This window comes from Tachyglossus aculeatus, chromosome 26 (assembly GCF_015852505.1).
Source record: "Tachyglossus aculeatus isolate mTacAcu1 chromosome 26, mTacAcu1.pri, whole genome shotgun sequence".
Lineage (NCBI taxonomy): Eukaryota > Metazoa > Chordata > Mammalia > Monotremata > Tachyglossidae > Tachyglossus > Tachyglossus aculeatus.
This window is the reverse complement of record NC_052091.1, coordinates 12155779-12172429: the sequence shown is the minus strand read 5'-3', so window position 1 is coordinate 12172429 and position 16651 is coordinate 12155779. Positions and strand designations below refer to the sequence as shown.

General features: G+C 46.0%; 1 protein-coding gene across 2 annotated transcripts in view; it reads left to right on the top strand.

The window, feature by feature from the left end:
* The window catches only part of ACSBG1 (acyl-CoA synthetase bubblegum family member 1), a 68336-nt gene that overhangs the window by 11799 nt on the left and 39886 nt on the right, over nucleotides 1-16651 (top strand). For both annotated transcript variants that reach the window (XM_038767173.1, XM_038767172.1), the window contains one exon: nucleotides 11696-11796. In XM_038767173.1, the coding sequence (XP_038623101.1) occupies nucleotides 11696-11796 (101 nt within the window). The remainder of the gene's footprint in view (nucleotides 1-11695; nucleotides 11797-16651) is intronic.

Genomic DNA, 16651 nt, shown 5'->3' with positions numbered 1-16651 from the left:
TTGTACTCTCCCAAGTGCCTAGTACAGTGCTGTGCACACAGTAAGCATTCAATAAATTGGCATTGATAATGATGACTATGATGATAACTGAGGTTTTTGTTAAAGACTTATTCTGTGCCAAGTGCTGGAGCAGATGCAGTCAGGTCAGGCACATTCCCTATTTTTATGGTATTGAATAATAGTAATGGTATTTGTTAAGCGCTTAACTATGTGCCAAGGACTGGGGTAGATAAAACGTCATCAGGTTGTCCCATGTGGGGCTCACAGTCTTAATCCCCAACTGAGGCACAGAGAAGTTAAGCTTGCCCAAAGTCACACAGCAGACAAGTGGCACAGCCAGAATTAGTACCCACGTCCTCTGACTCCCAAGCTCGTGCTCTTTCTGCTAAGCCATGCTGCTTCTCCTGAATGCTTACAATGGGTTAAGCACTCTTCTGAGCACAGATACAAGTTGATCAGACTTGGAACAGGCAGAGAAGCAGCGTGGCTCAATGGAAAGAGCACGGGCTTTGGAGTCAGAGGTCATGGGTTCGAATCCCGGCTCCGCCACATGTCTGCTGTGTGACCTTGGGCGAGTCACTTAACTTCTCTGAGCCTCAGTTACCTCATCTGTAAAGTGGGGATGTTGACTGTGAGCCCCACGTGGGACAACCTGATCACCTTGTATCCCCCCTAGCGCTTAGAACAGTGCTTTGCACATAGTAAGCGCTTAACAAATGCCATTATTATTATTATTATAGAGCTCAGAGGTGAAATTGGAGAGAGAACAGGCATTAAATCCCTTATTTTACAGAAGAGGATACTGAGGCCCGGAGAAATTAAGTGACTTGTCCTAGGTCACACATCAGGCAGGTGGTAGAGCCGGGATTAGAACCCAGGTCCTCTTACTCCTAGGCTCATGCTCTATCCACTAAACCACCCCATTAAGCCCTCAACTTCCCTGACTCTGGACTCAGGGTGCAAAGTTCTTTCCCCTGAATGGGCAGGTCTACCCTGTGCCCGGAGGGTTATGGGTGAAGGAAGGACTAGAGTGAAGTCCTTGGTGTCTGGTGTGAGGACTCACATCCTGCATCCAATTATATCATCTGGCACTCACGGACTTGGTGAGTGGCCCAGAGCAGAGTCATCTAAAGCCAAGCCAGGGGTTCGGGGAGAAATCAGAGAGAGGACCGATTTCTTGCTTTCTCCTTCTGCAGCTCAGTCTCCTTGCCCTCTCCTACCTCACCTTGCTACTCTCCTACTACAACCCAGCCCACACACTTCACTTCTCTAATGCTAACTTACTCCCCATACCACAGTCTCGTCTATCTCACGGCCGACCTCTCTCCCACATCATCATCAATTGTATTTATTGAGCGCTTACTATGTGCAGAGCACTGTACTAAGCGCTTGGGAAGTACAAATTGGCAACATATAGAGAGAGTCCCTACCCAACAGTGGGCTCACAGTCTAAAAGTCTCACATCCTGCCTGTGGCTTGGAATGCCCTACCTCTTCATATCTGACAGACAATTTCTCTTCCCCCTTCAAACCCTCATTGACTGCACATCTCTTCCAAGAGGTCTTCCCTGACTAAGCCCTCCTTTTCTTCTCCCACTCCCTTCTGCATCGCCCTGACTTGCTCCCTTTATTTTTCACCCCTCCCACCTCCACAGCACTTATATATATATATCTGTAACTGTATTTAGATTAATGTCTGTCTCCCCCTCTAGACTATATGTTCACCATGGGCAGGGAATGTATCTGTTATATTGTTTATATTGCAATCTCCCAAGCACTTAGTATAGTGCTATGCCTTCAGTAAATATGACCGACTCACTGACTACATCCTGGGAGAATCTGAGGGAGTAGAAGCTATTTGTGTGGGCTTTAATTGGGGTGTGGAGGGGGGAGAGTGAGTGTATGTGAGAGTGTGAACATGTGTGTGCGGTCTTTCATAGACGGGTCAACGGAAAGAGCAGGGGCTTGGGAGACAGAGGATGTTGATTCTAATCCTGGATTCACCACTTGTCTGCTGTGTGACCTTGGGCAAGCCAATTAACTTCTCTGTGCCTCAGTTACCTCATTTCTAAAATGGAGATTAAGACTGTGAGCCCCACATGGGACAACCTGATTACCTTGTATCTACCCCAGCACTTAGAACAGTGCTTGGCACATAGTAAGTGCTTAACGAATTCCAAAATTATTATTACTATTAGCCGCTGGGTTTACCCCAAGACATCATGGCCAACTGGCGACTTGACTCTAAAGTGGGGCTGTTGAGGAACTAATTGAGGGTTGGAAAACTTGCTTCTACTTCGAGATCCTTTTTAATTAAGATAATTATGCTCGGTCTTCCTGCTTGAGGAGCACAAGCCCTTTACAGAGGTGATCTCAATTAGTCTTACAACATCCCTGTGAGGGGAGGAGGAGGCAGGGGCTCTGATCCCCACGACAGAGCAGAGGCGTGCCAAAGTGAAGCGACTTGCCCAGAGTCTGGCAGTGAATGAGCCGCAGTTCATTCAGAAGCAGAGCTCTGATCCTAGTTCCCATCACACCCTCACGCAGACAGGGAGGGTGACTACCACCCCCACCCCACCCCCGAGGGCGTGTCTATCTTGCTTAATAACACAGTGAAAATGTCACCTCGTTGGCCTATCTATTCTCCAATTTGACAACCCGGGGAAGGAGCCACAAATCTGCCCCTATGTCTTTCTGTTTTTCAGGGTGGGTGTGTGTGGGGTGGGCTTGCAGGGGACCGAGAGGAGAAAGAATACTGAAAGACCAAGGCCTTGATTTTTATTGGGTACATCTGACCTCTGGTTTTATTAGGCAAGAGAAAATGTGGCCCAGAGTTTCAACTCAGCTCGGCCTGTGTGGGAGAGCATTTTGGTCAGATACTTACTCAAAAGAACTGTCAATGTCAGCAGCTCCTAGATCTAGATGTGAAGATCTCTGCCCTTCAGCCACCTCCAGGAGCCAGGGGAAGGCCAAATTCAGTCGTATTTATTGAGTGCTTACTGTGTGCAGAGCACTGTATTAAGCACCTAAGCTAAATCCAACCCCTCACCTGTGGGCTATTACCTTTCTGCTAGTCATCTCCACCTATGCCCAAGCCACTATCTGGGGAATTCTTCCTTCGCTCCCCATGACCCCTAGACTCAGACTCAGTTTACTCACCTTCAGTTTCCATACCCTCCACTTAGACTCACTTTATTTCCTTCATCCAAACACTATAAAACCCTCTTTTCCTCTTCTGCCCCTCCCTTCTGTGGTGCCCTGGCACTTGGATTTGCACCCTTTATTCATCTCACCCTGAGTCCCCCATCAATTATGTACGTATCGGTAATTTATTTACATTAATGTCTGTCTCCCTCTCTTAACTGTGAACTCATTGTGGGCAGGGAATGTGTCTGCTAACCCTGGCATATTGTACTCTCCCAAGCACTTAATGTAGTGCTTTGCACCTAGTAAGCACTCAGTCAAGCAATCAATCATATTTATTGAGCATTTACTAGGTGCAGAGCAAAGTACTATGCGCTTGGTAGAATACAACCCAACAAATACCATTGATTAATAGATTGATCGATCGTCCTCTAGTCCCTTTCCTGTTGGGGTAGTGTTGCTTTAAGAGTCTCACGGGAAGACTGTGAGAGGCAGCTCCATCCTTAGTTCAGAGCTCAACTGGGGATTGACCGGTGCACTTTAATCCTATAAATAAGTTATTTGTTTCATAAAACATGCAATGACTGGTTTGATTCCACGGTGGATTCATGCGCCACCATCTCCTCCTTCAGCTCTGCACAAGAGAAGTTTCTCCCAGCTCCTCTGCTTCCTTTGACACTGAGCCTCCTTTCGTTTTTGTTTGCCCCTGCATCTTTGCATTCAGTCGTTGGCTCCCCGGGGGCAGAGGACTCAAGCCTTAACTTTGGTAAAATACTCACAGGTGCTTGGTAAATACAAACTGGATTGGTAAGATGAAACAGTTCTAATTCTTGGCATCTCTGTCCCATTTCTCCCCTGCCACAGGCTTGTGTGTGGTTTTAGGGATTGTTTTTCAGTTGAATGATGGTTACAATGTGGTTCCTAACATTTATGACCTCTGCAGGCAATAACTCCTAGTGAAAATAATAATTTTAATTAAGCGCCTGCTGTGTGCTAAAGGGGACTGGGGGGGGTCTTACAGTGAAATTCCTGGGCCTAACTTGAAAGTAAACCTATCCCCAAACAACGGTATTTACCTAGGTTATCTCTGGCGTGAAAAAGGAACAGTAAGTCAAGTGACAAACACTGGCAGACCTTGCTGTGATTCCTCCTCCTCCTCTTCCTCCTCTTCTTCCCCTCCACTCCCAGAATGTTTGGGTAGGAGCCTCCCATTATATTAGGCTCCAGGACAGCTTGATGAGTATTTATCAAGTAGGTCAGAGGTTGAGCAGGTAAGACCTTCCCTTGCAGCTGGTTGGCTTGTCTTGGGGCAGTCGTCTGGCTTGAGAAGGCGGATCTCTCGAGCACCTCAGTTCACACCCCATTTCTCTTCTGGAGCCTTATGTCACCTAGTGGATTTCCAGACGGACATACTTGCTTAGCCTTCAGAGCGGTCTGGGGGGATGTCAAGCAGTTTGTCTGACAAGCCCAAGAAGAAAGGAGGGAATCTTGGACCAGACTCACCTGTGGGAGTGGAGACACCTATTTGTGAGTGCAGCTTGCCTCTTAACTTTGGGGATGACCCAGTTTGGAGAAGAGAGCAGGGAAGGCAGCTGATGGTTTGGGTGGTGGGGGAAGAGGAACGAAGACTCTACTGAGCATCCGTAGAAGCTTCAGAGGAGTTATCTGGGGGGAATCGCGTCCCTAGAACAGACGTCTCCAGTGCTTCAGTCTGGAGAAAATGCACCCGGGGTCTGGAAAATGGGAGGGAGAGAGGTACAGCAACAATAAATTGAACCATGGTTATGTGTACTTGGAGTCAGGGGCTTTGGCACAGTACGCTTGTTGAGGTATTCTGCCCTGTGAGCTGACTTAAGGGAAGAAAGATATTGGAGCCACTGGGCCAAAGGTATTTTGCCAAGGCGGGTGAATGAATGAATGAAAGGAGTGTCGAGATGTGGATTTGAATTGCACCCATCTGTCGGTGGAAAACAAGATGTGGGATCCCAGCCACACAGCTCACAGAGGCTGTAAATTCAAGAATAAAATGTTGATGGCAGAGTATAGTTAGTCATCTCCATTAAGGAGCCAGAGGAGGAGGAGTGTGAGGGCGCCAGAGCCTGCAGCGTTGTGACTCACCTTTTGTGTTCATCTGTTCCAGGATGGTTTGGGGGAGCCGAGCTGCTAGGCTAATGTTCCTGCTGTTGTTGTCAGAGCAAAAGTTGTGACTTACTATCTGTTGTGTAAGCCTGGATCTCCTGAACGTTTATCATGCCAGAGGTTCTGCTGCTCAGTTCAGCTTGCTCCATTCTCAGGACCGTGTAAGACTGGGGGGCCAGAGTGGATGTTCCTCCATTGCTGCTTCAACAGAGAAGTCTGCTGAAGGAAATGCCAAAAGCCTACATGGGATAGGCATGAGGGTCCCAGGCCACCTTGAAGTCTTAGTGTTGGCCCTACAATAATAATAATAATAATGGTATTTAAGCGCTTACTATGTGCCAGGCACTGTACTAAATGCTGGAGTGGAGACAAGCACATCAGGTTGGACACAGTCCCTGTCCCACAAGGAGCTCACAGTCTCAATCTCCATTTTACAGATAACAATAATAAGAATAATAATGGCTTTTATTAAGCGTTTACTATGTGCAAAGCACTGCTGTAAGCGCTGGGGAGGTTACAAAGTGATCAGGTTGTCCCACGTGGGGCTCACAGTCTTTATCCCCATTTTACAGATGAGGTAACTGAGGCACAGAGAAGTTAAGTGACTTGCCCAAAGTCACACAGCTGACAATTGGCAGATCCGGGATTTGAAGCCATGACCTCTGACTCCCAAGCCCGGGCTCCTTCCACTGAGCCACGCCGCTTCTTCAATTACCTCAGATGAGGTAACTGAGGCACCGAGAAGTAAAGTAACTTGTCCAAGATCACACAGCAGACAAGTGGTGGAGCTGGGATTCTTAAGGATCAGGGCTGTAGCCCTTTTCCTTCCCACCCCATCCCTCCGCCACCACCTCAGGCTGTTTTGATTTCCCCCGTCTCACCCCAAAACCCCACGATGGACAGAAATTCCACCAGGCCCCACCCACCGAGGCTGACAGCCGATCAGATGTTGGCTTGTCACTACTCCTCCGAAGCACTTTACCCTGGTTTGGTAGCACCTGTACAAGACACCCTCAATCAGGTAGTTTAGAGGCAGGGCCGGGGGGGAAGGGAAAAGGGAAAAATCCCACCATCATGATTCCGCTCAAATAATTCAGGTCACGTGGTCAGCTGGTGCGTGGCACTGTACAAGACCTTAGTTGGATTTTCCAGAGTGTGAAGGAGGTGTGGGCCCAGTCCTTGAATAATCTTCAGCCTTCAGGCCTCACTTTTTTTTTTTAATAATGGCATTTATTAAGCTCTTACTATGTGCAAAGCACTGTTCTAAGCGCTGGGGAGGTTACAAAGTGATCAGGTTGTCCCACGTGGGGCTCACAGTCTTTATCCCCATTTTACAGATGAGGTAACTGAGGCAGAGAGAAGTTAAGTGACTTGCCCAGAGTCACACAGCCGACAAGCGGCAGGGCAGGGATTTGATCCCATGACCTCTGACTCCAAAGCCCGTGCTCTTTCCACTGAGCCACGCTGCTTCTCTATTCTCGTAGTGAGCAAGGTGGTAGTCTCTCTGTGGGACTTGAGGTATTTCCCTCCAGGAGGAAGGCTGGGTGACACAGCTCACTAGGGACCATGGTTCATTTGAAATTGTTTATTAGCTTGGGCCCTGAGGCCACGGATCTGAAGCAGATAGGTGCAGATAGATAATTTTTCAGAAGAGCAGGAGCAATATAATACACATTCAGTGTCAGCATTCAATCAATGGCATTTATTGAGCATTCACTGTGTGAAGAGCACTCTACTAAGCGCTTGGGAGAGTGCAATATAACAGAATTGGCAGATACGTTCCCTGCTCACAAGGAGCTTTTACAAATATGGGCCTGGCAGGGTAAGGGAATCTTTCGGTAAGAGGGAGAAATAAATCAGAGAGTGGTATGAGACCAAAACATTTGTTGGCAATTTGAGATCCTCTCTAGACTGTAAGATTGTTGTGGGCAGGGAATGTAACTACCAATTCCATTTTATTTTTTTAATTGTATTAGTTTAGCACTCACTATATGGCAGGCACTGTACTAAGCGCCAGGGTAGATACAAGCTAATCAGGTTGGACATAGTCCATGTCCCACATGAGGCTCGCGGCCTTAATCCCCATTTTCCAGATGAGGTAACTGAGGCACAGAGAAGTTGAGCGACTTGCCCAAGATCAAATAGACAAGTGCTGGAGCTGGGATTAGAACCCAGGTCCTTCTAACTCCCAGGCCTGGACTGTACCCACTAGGCCACACTGCTGCTCAATGTGCTCTTGTGTCGCACAATGCATTGTGTTGTGTTTGTACTGTACCCTTCCAAGCACTTAGTTCGGTGTTTTGCGCACAATAAGGGCTCAATAAATACCACTGATTGTGTGAGTGCTCTGCTACCCACAGCAGTTTGCCCATTTCCATCCTGATCTTTGCCATTATCACTAGTGAGAAGGACGAACCAATCCATGATATTTCTTGAGCACTTTCTGTATGCAGAGCACTGTACTGAGAACTTGGGAGAGTATGATTTGAGTTGGTAGATGTGTTCCAATGCCCACAGAGAGCTGCTCTGCCTTTATGAACCAAATGTTATTTTTGGCAGCGTGGCTTAGTGGAAAGAGCTCGGGCTTGGGAGTCAGAGGCTGTGGGTTAAAATTCCGGCTCCTCCACTTATCAGCTGTGTGACTTTGGACAAGTCACTTGACCTTTCTGTGCCTCAGTTACCTCATCTGAAAAATGGAGATTAAGACTGTGAGCCCCAGGTGGGACAACCTGATTACCTTGTATCTACCCCAGCTCTGAGAACAGTGCTTGCCACATAGTAAGCACTTAACAAATGCCATTATTATTGCTATTATTATTATTAGAGGGAGAGAGATACAGTTGGAAAGGAAGGGAATCCACCTCTTGCCGCATCCAAGAGCTCTACAGGAATGCTGGATCTGATATTTCACTTAGGGTGACTGAATTATAAACCGAAAGGAAAGCACGTGTGATAGCCTTTGCTATTTGCCTAGTGCATGTGTTATTTATTGTTTGCTGTAAACAATTTCCAAGCAGGAAATTCGTGCTTAGGTATTTGGACCCTCCCCTAAACAGGAAACAAAAATTATAGCCTGAAAAACTAGTCACATCTTTTTATGGGCAATGTTTTTTAAAAAATAAACTCCTCCTGAATGTATTAGGGCTATCGTCAATTATATTGAACTGTTTTCGTAGGTATTTTATGTTAGATGAGAAACCTGCAGTTTCCAATGTAATTTATTTCCATTTAGCTTTTAGACTGTGAGCCCACTGTTGGGTAGGGACTGTCTCTATATGTTGCCAATTTGTACTTCCCAAGCGCTTAGTACAGTGCTCTGCACATAGTAAGCGCTCAATAAATACGATTGATGATGATGATTTAGCTCCATCTTTCCCTAAATTTGGCATCTTTGGGTTAGCTGCTTTAGCCACAGCTCCACCCACGCAGCTTTAAGGAAAAAAAAAAAAAAACCTTGTAGGAAATTTGGAAGGGTGTGTCTATCTGATAGCTTTTATGAGACACAAAGAAGTAATCCACTGGATACAGTTCCTATGAGATAATCATCAATTTTAGTCAGGAGACCTTGCAATTCTCAGTAACCAATACAATCCACCAGCTGCCTTTCCTTCGCAATGAGGTTTCCCGCCTCTTCAGTCTTACTGGCCCCAAACAAGATAATCCACATCATCTGTGTGGATACAGGATCTCTGGGATCCTTTTCCCTAGGAGCGAGGGCCTAGGCTGCTGGTGGAGGGTCTCGGAACACCCGAGGACCGGTCCCTGGGGGAGAAGGGTCCCCAGCTGTCCGACATCTGCCCAGAGACCTGTTTGCCAAGGAGTGTGGCTCCTGGGGTCTCCATCTCCAAGCGTATTAACCTCCTGACTTCTACCACTTTGAAATTAATCATAGGTTCTTGAAAAGACTTCTCCCAGGTGGAACTGTGCATGTTCGAAAACTTAGCTTGCACCAACTGCAGCTGCAAGGAGTAAAACAGAAAGTACAGAGAAGGTAACTCCGCTCTGGTTATTCCTTTTGCTTCAAACTGTCTCTAAAAGAGGGGAATTCAAGTAGCTTGGATTTCTCCTGAGAACATCACTAGCCCTTTCCCGTATTTCTTTCTAATTTCTTTGATCTCTCTATGTCTCCAGTGACCCCAAGGGGGAATCTGATCTTGCCTGGTTGAACTATCAATCAAAGGTATTTATTGAGCCCCTACTGTGTGCGGAGCACTGTACTAAGCACTGGGGGAAGAGTACTTTAGAGTTGGAAGACAGGATCCCTGCCTTCAAAGAGCTTCCACCGGATCAGGGGAGACAACTGTGGGTGATTGACTCACTTCTTCACCTAAAATGCTTTGATCCTGGTGGCAGCCATTCATTCTGTCTAAAGATTTGAGGGCCCGTTTTTTGCATTGTTTTGTGGGAAATAAAGGAAAAGAACCACACACCGTTCAAAGAAAAATCTTCAGGTGTGAGATGATTGTAAAGATCAGAAAAGGGCAAGTTTAAGTGTGTAAGAACATGAATAGAAAGTGATTGAGTTGGATCACCCAGCCCAGGGTTTGGTTTCTGGTAGCCGCAACGGGATGCTTGAAGGAATGGCGGCTTCCTCACTATCTGTCCTCGTGGTTAGGGAATGCACCATCTAGCTTCCTTAGCTTTTTCCTCTCCATCCCGAAATTCCCTCGAAAAATTCAGTATGAGCCACTTGCCCATGAATTTATCCAAACCCTTCTTGAACTTACTCATATTTTTTTTTATCCTGCACAACTATCTGTAATGATTGCTTTTAGTCATATTTGGAATCTGCGATGTATGGTTTAGTGCCTATGTGTAACTTATTTAAAATTCCACTGGCATTGTAATGGGGTGCTTTGAAACAATTATTATAATTCTGGACTGCCAAAGGAGTGAGTGGGGAGAAAAGGAACACCAAGGGGATAATGTGGTGAGATAGGGATGGGGTTGGAAGTGGCTGAGGCCGGTCAAGGGGGTGGTTGACCTGCTGAGCACTGGCTCCTCCCTCTGAAGTTCTCTCCATCATCCACAGGAACCATTCTGAACACATGTGCCTCGATTCACTGTCCTGTCTGTTGTGCAAAGGCAGGGATGATTGGGGTTTGAGAGGTGGGCGAGGCTCTTCCTCAGCCTGCATTGGGTTGTTTATCAAGCAGTTAGTGCTCTGCACAAAATAAGCGCTTAATACATACGATTGAATCAATCTGGACAACGTCTGGGATTTGGTTATGTGCATTTTCTGTAATCCAGATGATTGGGAATTAAGAATAGTGGATTTCAAATGCCAAGACAACGAGTTTCTTCTGGGGAATTCTCTGAAGCACTTAGTACGGTGTTCTGCACACAGTAAGTGCTCAATAAATACGATTGATTGAGACAGGTCAGGTTTTTACCCTAGGTCTCTCATTACTGGCTTTATTTCTTTTAGTCATTTAGAAGGACTAAAAATAGGATGGGGTTAAATGTGGGGCTTGTGGTTCCCTTATTAGTGGGCTGTTCTGTAAATGGAAAGGTTTTCCTTTGGGTAAAAAAATCTGGGTCATTCTGCAGCAATGGCAGAGGCCCCCGTGTCCCCTCCCAGCTGCTGATTCCAATCCCCTAGTCCTTGTTGTTCAACCAATCAATCAATCGCATTTATTGAGCACTTACTGTAGGCAGAGCACTTGGTAGAGTACAGTATAACAGAGTTGCAGGACACGTTCCCTGCCCACAACGAGATTACAGTCTAGAGGGGAGTTCCTTCTGGAATTTCATCTCCTGATTCATCCACTTGCCACGTAGCATAACAGTGAATACTGGGCAAATTCTGTTCATTTTAGTCTTTGGCTTATGCTGGGATAACTACCAGTGATGGGTCTCCTTTTTTTTTTTAATTGATATTTGTCAAGTGCTTACCAGGTGTCATACAGTGTTGTTGTTATTATTATTATTAATTATTATCGTATTCATTCATTCATTCAATCATATTTATTCAGTGCTTACTGTGTGCAGAGCACTGTACTAAGCGCTTGGGAAGTACAAGTTGGCAACATATAGAGACGATCCCTACCCAACAGTTGGTTATTTATTGAGTGCTTACTGTGGGCAAAGCACTGTACTAAATTCTTGGGAGAGTACAGTATAATATCACATTACCTGCCCACAACGAGCTCACAGTCTAGAGGGGAAGGCACACATTAATATGAATAGATAAATTTACGTATATATTCAGATATGTTCTAAGTCCTGAGGCAGATACAAGCTAATCCGATCAAAGTCCCTGTCCCACATGGGGCTCACAGTCTGTGTATTGCGCTCATTTGAAAGGTTGATTTAGCAGCTGCCTTCCTGAGGAGCAGACAGCAGGCTCACATGCCTGTTTGAATCCCGGATGCTGGGTATTTTAAAGTTTGCGTTTTTTCTTTTTTTGCCAGTGGCCTGCATAAGCAGCAGCGCATTTCCAAAGAGTCCCTAAACCATGCTCTGGAAAACCTGTACGTCGAGAAGGCAAAAAGTGAAGATGAACTATCCCCAGGTAAGCAAGAGGAAGAAGCAATAGTGTTGGAAACTGGGTGGCAGAGAGGATCTAACTCACAGCATTGACACCTTTTTAGGAAGAAGGGTTTACTTGCTGAGGCAGTAATAGCCAGAGGGGTTTTTAATAATAATAACAATAATCATCATCATCATAATTATTAATTATAATTATTATAATTATTAATTGATGATGATGATTATTATTATTATTATGGTATTTGTTAAGTGTTTACTGTGTGCTAGGCACTGTACTAAGCACTGGGGTAGATACAAGCAAATCGGGTTGGACACAGTCCCTGTCCCATGTGGGGCTCACAGTTTCAATCCCCGTTTTACAGATGAGGCCCAGAAAAGAAGTCTCTAGTTAATCCAGCCAGAGGCCAGAGAATCCAGTAGCAGACTTACAAATTAGCTTCTTTATGGCCACTCCTCCAACCCTTGAGGCCTCACCTTCCAGCAGTTCAGGGCATCTGTTTCCACTCTGACCTCCTCAGGGAGACGGGTGAATTTGGGATAGGGGCAGCTTGGGCTCAGCAGCTGGGAAATGTGGTCCCCCTCAACTGGTAACAGCCATCTGGAGTGACGGGACCAAATTTATCACTCTTAGGCCATGGCCCAGTTGGCCTGCAGAGAAATCTGCCACCTGGAAAGAGGAGGAAGAATAGAAAGGAGTTGAGTGAAACTAAAATAGATGTGACAGTTCAGGAAGGCTGGGCTCTGTCCTCTGCAGGATCAGTGCCTGGGCCTGCTGAGTGTCAAAAGCATTTTCAAGCCCAGAAACTTGGGCTACTGAGGCAGAACCGGGTCATGCTTGTAATAATAATAATTAATAATGATTATGGTATTTAAGGGCTTACATTGTGCTAGACACTGAACTAAGCGCTGGGGTGAATACAAGCAAATCGGGTTGGACACAGTACCTGTCCCACATGGGGCTCATAGTCTCATGCCCCATTTTGCAGGTGAAGTAACTGAGGCACAAAAAAGTCAAGTGACTTGCCCAAGTGGCAGAGCTGCGATTAATCAATCAATCGTATTTATTGAGCACTTACTGTGTGCAGAGCATTGTACTAAGCACTTGGGAAGTACAAGTTGGCAACATATAGAGACGGTCCCTACCCAACAGTGGGCTCACAGTCTAGAAGGGGGAGACAGAACAAAACAAAACATATTAACAAAATAAAATAAATAGAATAGATATGTACAAATAAAATAACTAGAGTAATAAATACGTACAAACATATACATATATACAGGTGCTGTGGGGAAGGGAAGGAGGTAAGGTGGGGGGATGAGGAGGGGGAGAAGAGGGGGAGGAGGGGAAGGATTAGAACCCTTGACCTTCTGACTCCTAGTTAGAACAGTGCTTGGCATATAGTAAGCACTTAACAAATAACATTATTATTATTATTATTATTATTATTATTATTATTATTATTATTATTATTACCATCCCAGGCCCATACTCTATCCACTACATCATGCTGCTTCTAAGCACCATCAGAGCAGGGACCATGATGTCTTCCTTTTCAATCCCCTCAGCTCCTAGGCTGGGATTCTGCTCCCAGGACGCACTCAATAAATTCTGTTGACTGACATGGGAGAAGCCCAAGGATCCCAAAGACACTCCTCCAAACTCTGCTGCCTGTGTAGCAAATGGGGAGAGGGAGAGTCCCACGCTAATGGCTAATGTTCAAGCCAGTCAGAGAGGAAGAGAGCTGAGCCTAGTCTGCCCTATTTGGGTTAAGGCTGTTTCTTAATGGTATTTAAGCGCTTACTATGTACCAGGCACTCTTCTAAGCACTGGGGTCGATACAAATTTAATCAAGTTGGACTCAGTCTGTCCCACATGGGCCTCCCAATCTTAATCTCCATTTTATAGCTGAGGTAACTGAGGCATAGGGAAGTGAAATGACATGCACAAGGCCCCACAGCAGACAAGTAGCAGAGCCAGGATTAGGACCCAGGCCTTCTGACTCCCAGGCCTGTGCTCTGTCCTAAGGAAGTCCTCAAGGAGCTGTAAAATGGGGATGAAATACCTGTTCTCCCTCCCCATTAGACTGAGCGCCCCACTTGGGACAAGGACTGTCTCTAACCTGGTTATCCTGCATCTCCCCAGAGTTTGGCACGTAGTAAATGCTTAAATACCACAGTTATCAAATTCTTCCCTCCCCAACTCCTCTCCGATTCTTCCTTCTTTGCCACTTCATCTGAGGTATTCACTCACTTTCTCTCTCACCCCCCCTCAACCAGGCACACACCTAACCTTCCACTCCAACGTCTCTCCTTTTTTGCCGAATTGGGTGAGGCAGCTTTCAGAAAGGGGACTGAGGGTCAGTTACAGGGATCTGTCAAACCTACAGCCAAACAATTTGCTACCAAGTCATGGGTCATTATTACCACCTGCAGAGCTCTCTAACACCACCCAAAGGGGAACAAAGCTGTCTTTAACCAAGTAACTGTAAATCAGAGTCTGGTTCCTGTTCGGGCATGACCTACTTAATACTAGGAGGCAGTGGAATTATTGGAACACCCTTCTTATCAATCCTGATTGTGTTCAAGTCATTTGTAGGTGCTTATCTGGGGCTTTCTCTGAGAGTAGAGCCAAGATGCCTCTGTAGGTTATGTGCCTAAGATTAATTGATTGATAGATGGATGTGACAGTTGCCCTACTTCCCACACCTTCAGCTCAAGTCCAAATGCTGGGTTCAGGTAAATCATTCAGTTATCATACCAGGAAGGGTTAATGATGAACAGGCATTGAGGTAACTCTCTGAGCGCGGAGAATCAATCACTCGATCGATCAGTGGTATTTATTGGGTGCTTACTGTGTGCAGAACACTGTCCGTAGTGCTTAAGAAAGTACAATACAACGGAGTTGGTAGACATGATCCCTAGTATTAGGTGCCAGGCACTGTACTAAGTGCTGGGGTAGATACAAGGTAATCAGATTGGACACTGTCCCTTTCCCACAGTCTTAATCCCCATTTTACAGATGAGGTAACTGAAGCACAGAGATATAAAGGGACTTGCCCAAGGTCACACAATGGACAAGTGTAGATCCAGGATTAGAACCCAGGTCTTTTGGACTCCCAGGCCTGTGCTTTTTCCAGTAGGCCATGCTGCCTCCCAAAGGATGCCCACAAGGAGCTTCCAGTCTATAGGTGGAGGCAGGTATTAAAATAAATTACAGTTATGCAAGTATAAGGATATGTACATAAGTGCTGTGGGGCTCGGGTGAGTATCAAAGTGATTAAGGGGTAATAATAATATTGATGATGGTATTTAAGTGCTTACTACGTGCCAAGCACTGTTCTAAGCACAGGGGTAGATACAAAGTAATCAAGTTGTCCCACATGGGGCTCAGTCTTAATCCCTGTTTTATAGATGAGGTAACTGAGGCACAGAGACTTAAGTGGTTTGCCCAAGGTCGCACAGCAGACAAATGGTGGAGCCGGGATTAGAACCCATGTCCTCTGACTCCCAAGCCTGGGCTCTTTCCACTAGTGCATAGATGACACAGTGGTGGGGGTGGGGGGGAAACGGGGTTTTAGTCAGGGAAAGAAAATTATTTTCTCATGCTACGCTTCCACATTTCTTCCCTGTTGCAGACCAGATACTTCTGCCTCTGTTTCTGCTGTACTGCAGAAGAGCTTCTATAGGACTGGGAAAACGGTCTTCAAGGTTGTTCTACCAATCAACCAATGACACTTACTGAGCACCTCTTTACTGCTAGGCAAAGTACCAAGCATTTGGGAGAGTACAATGATTGTAAAACATATTTCCTGCTCTCAAAAGCGTTTAATCAATCAGTGATATTTATTGAGCATATATTTTGTGTAGAGCACTCTACTAAGCCAAGACTGTAATAAGCGCTTGGGAGAATACAATGCAAGAGAATTAGCAGTTGTGTTCCCTGTCAGTAATGAGCCTATAGTCTAATGGGGGAGATGGAGGGTGATGCCCAACTATTTTGGGAGAACACGGAGATGGAATGTTGTCTTTTTCTCTGTCTCTTCCTGTCTCTTTCTCTCTGCCTCCGTCTCTCAACCGCCCTCTCGGTGGCTGACTACTCCCCCCAGGTTTAGCAGGCAAGCAGGTGGGCATTCCGGGGCCCAGTGGCAGAGTCATCCCAGGGGCACTTGGCTCTCTCCCTGGTTCCCAAGAAACTAGAGCAGCTCCTGGGCTATTCCCCGACACCGGGTTCCAAGATGACCAAATGGCCTGGCTCCCCAGGACTCTCCAAGCAGCGTCAGCCACAGAAAAGCCATTATAGCCCCACACAAAGACGGCTTTTGTGGGCGAGAAAGACACAGGCTTAGGAAATGGATTTTCTTTATATCGCTTTCCAAGGAGAGCAGGAACTGAAAATAGATATCTCCTGATAGTGACAGGCACGCGAGCCCTAAGAGAGTAAAGGTGGCTTGGGGATGAGGGGCAGAAAGAGCTGCCATCGGGTAACCACAACCAAATTGCTTATCTCTCTCTCCAACACAGAGGATGGTCCTCCTAGAGCTCATGCCAGCCCTGGGGGTCATTTTTTTAAAATTATTTTTTTAAAGATATTTAAGTGCCTACTATGTGCCAGGTACTGTACTAAGCACTAGGATAGGTACAAGGTAATCAGGTTGGACATAGTCCCTGTCCCACTGAGGGCTCACAGTCTTAATCCTGATTTTACAAATGAGATAACTGAGCCACAGAGAAGTTGTGACTTACCCGATGTCACACAGTAGACAAGGGGCAGAGACAGGATTAGAACCGAGTTCCTCCGACTTCCAGGTCTGTGCTCTTTCCACTAGGTCACACTGCTGCTCTAATTGTGGTTTTTATTAAGCTCTTAACATGCATCA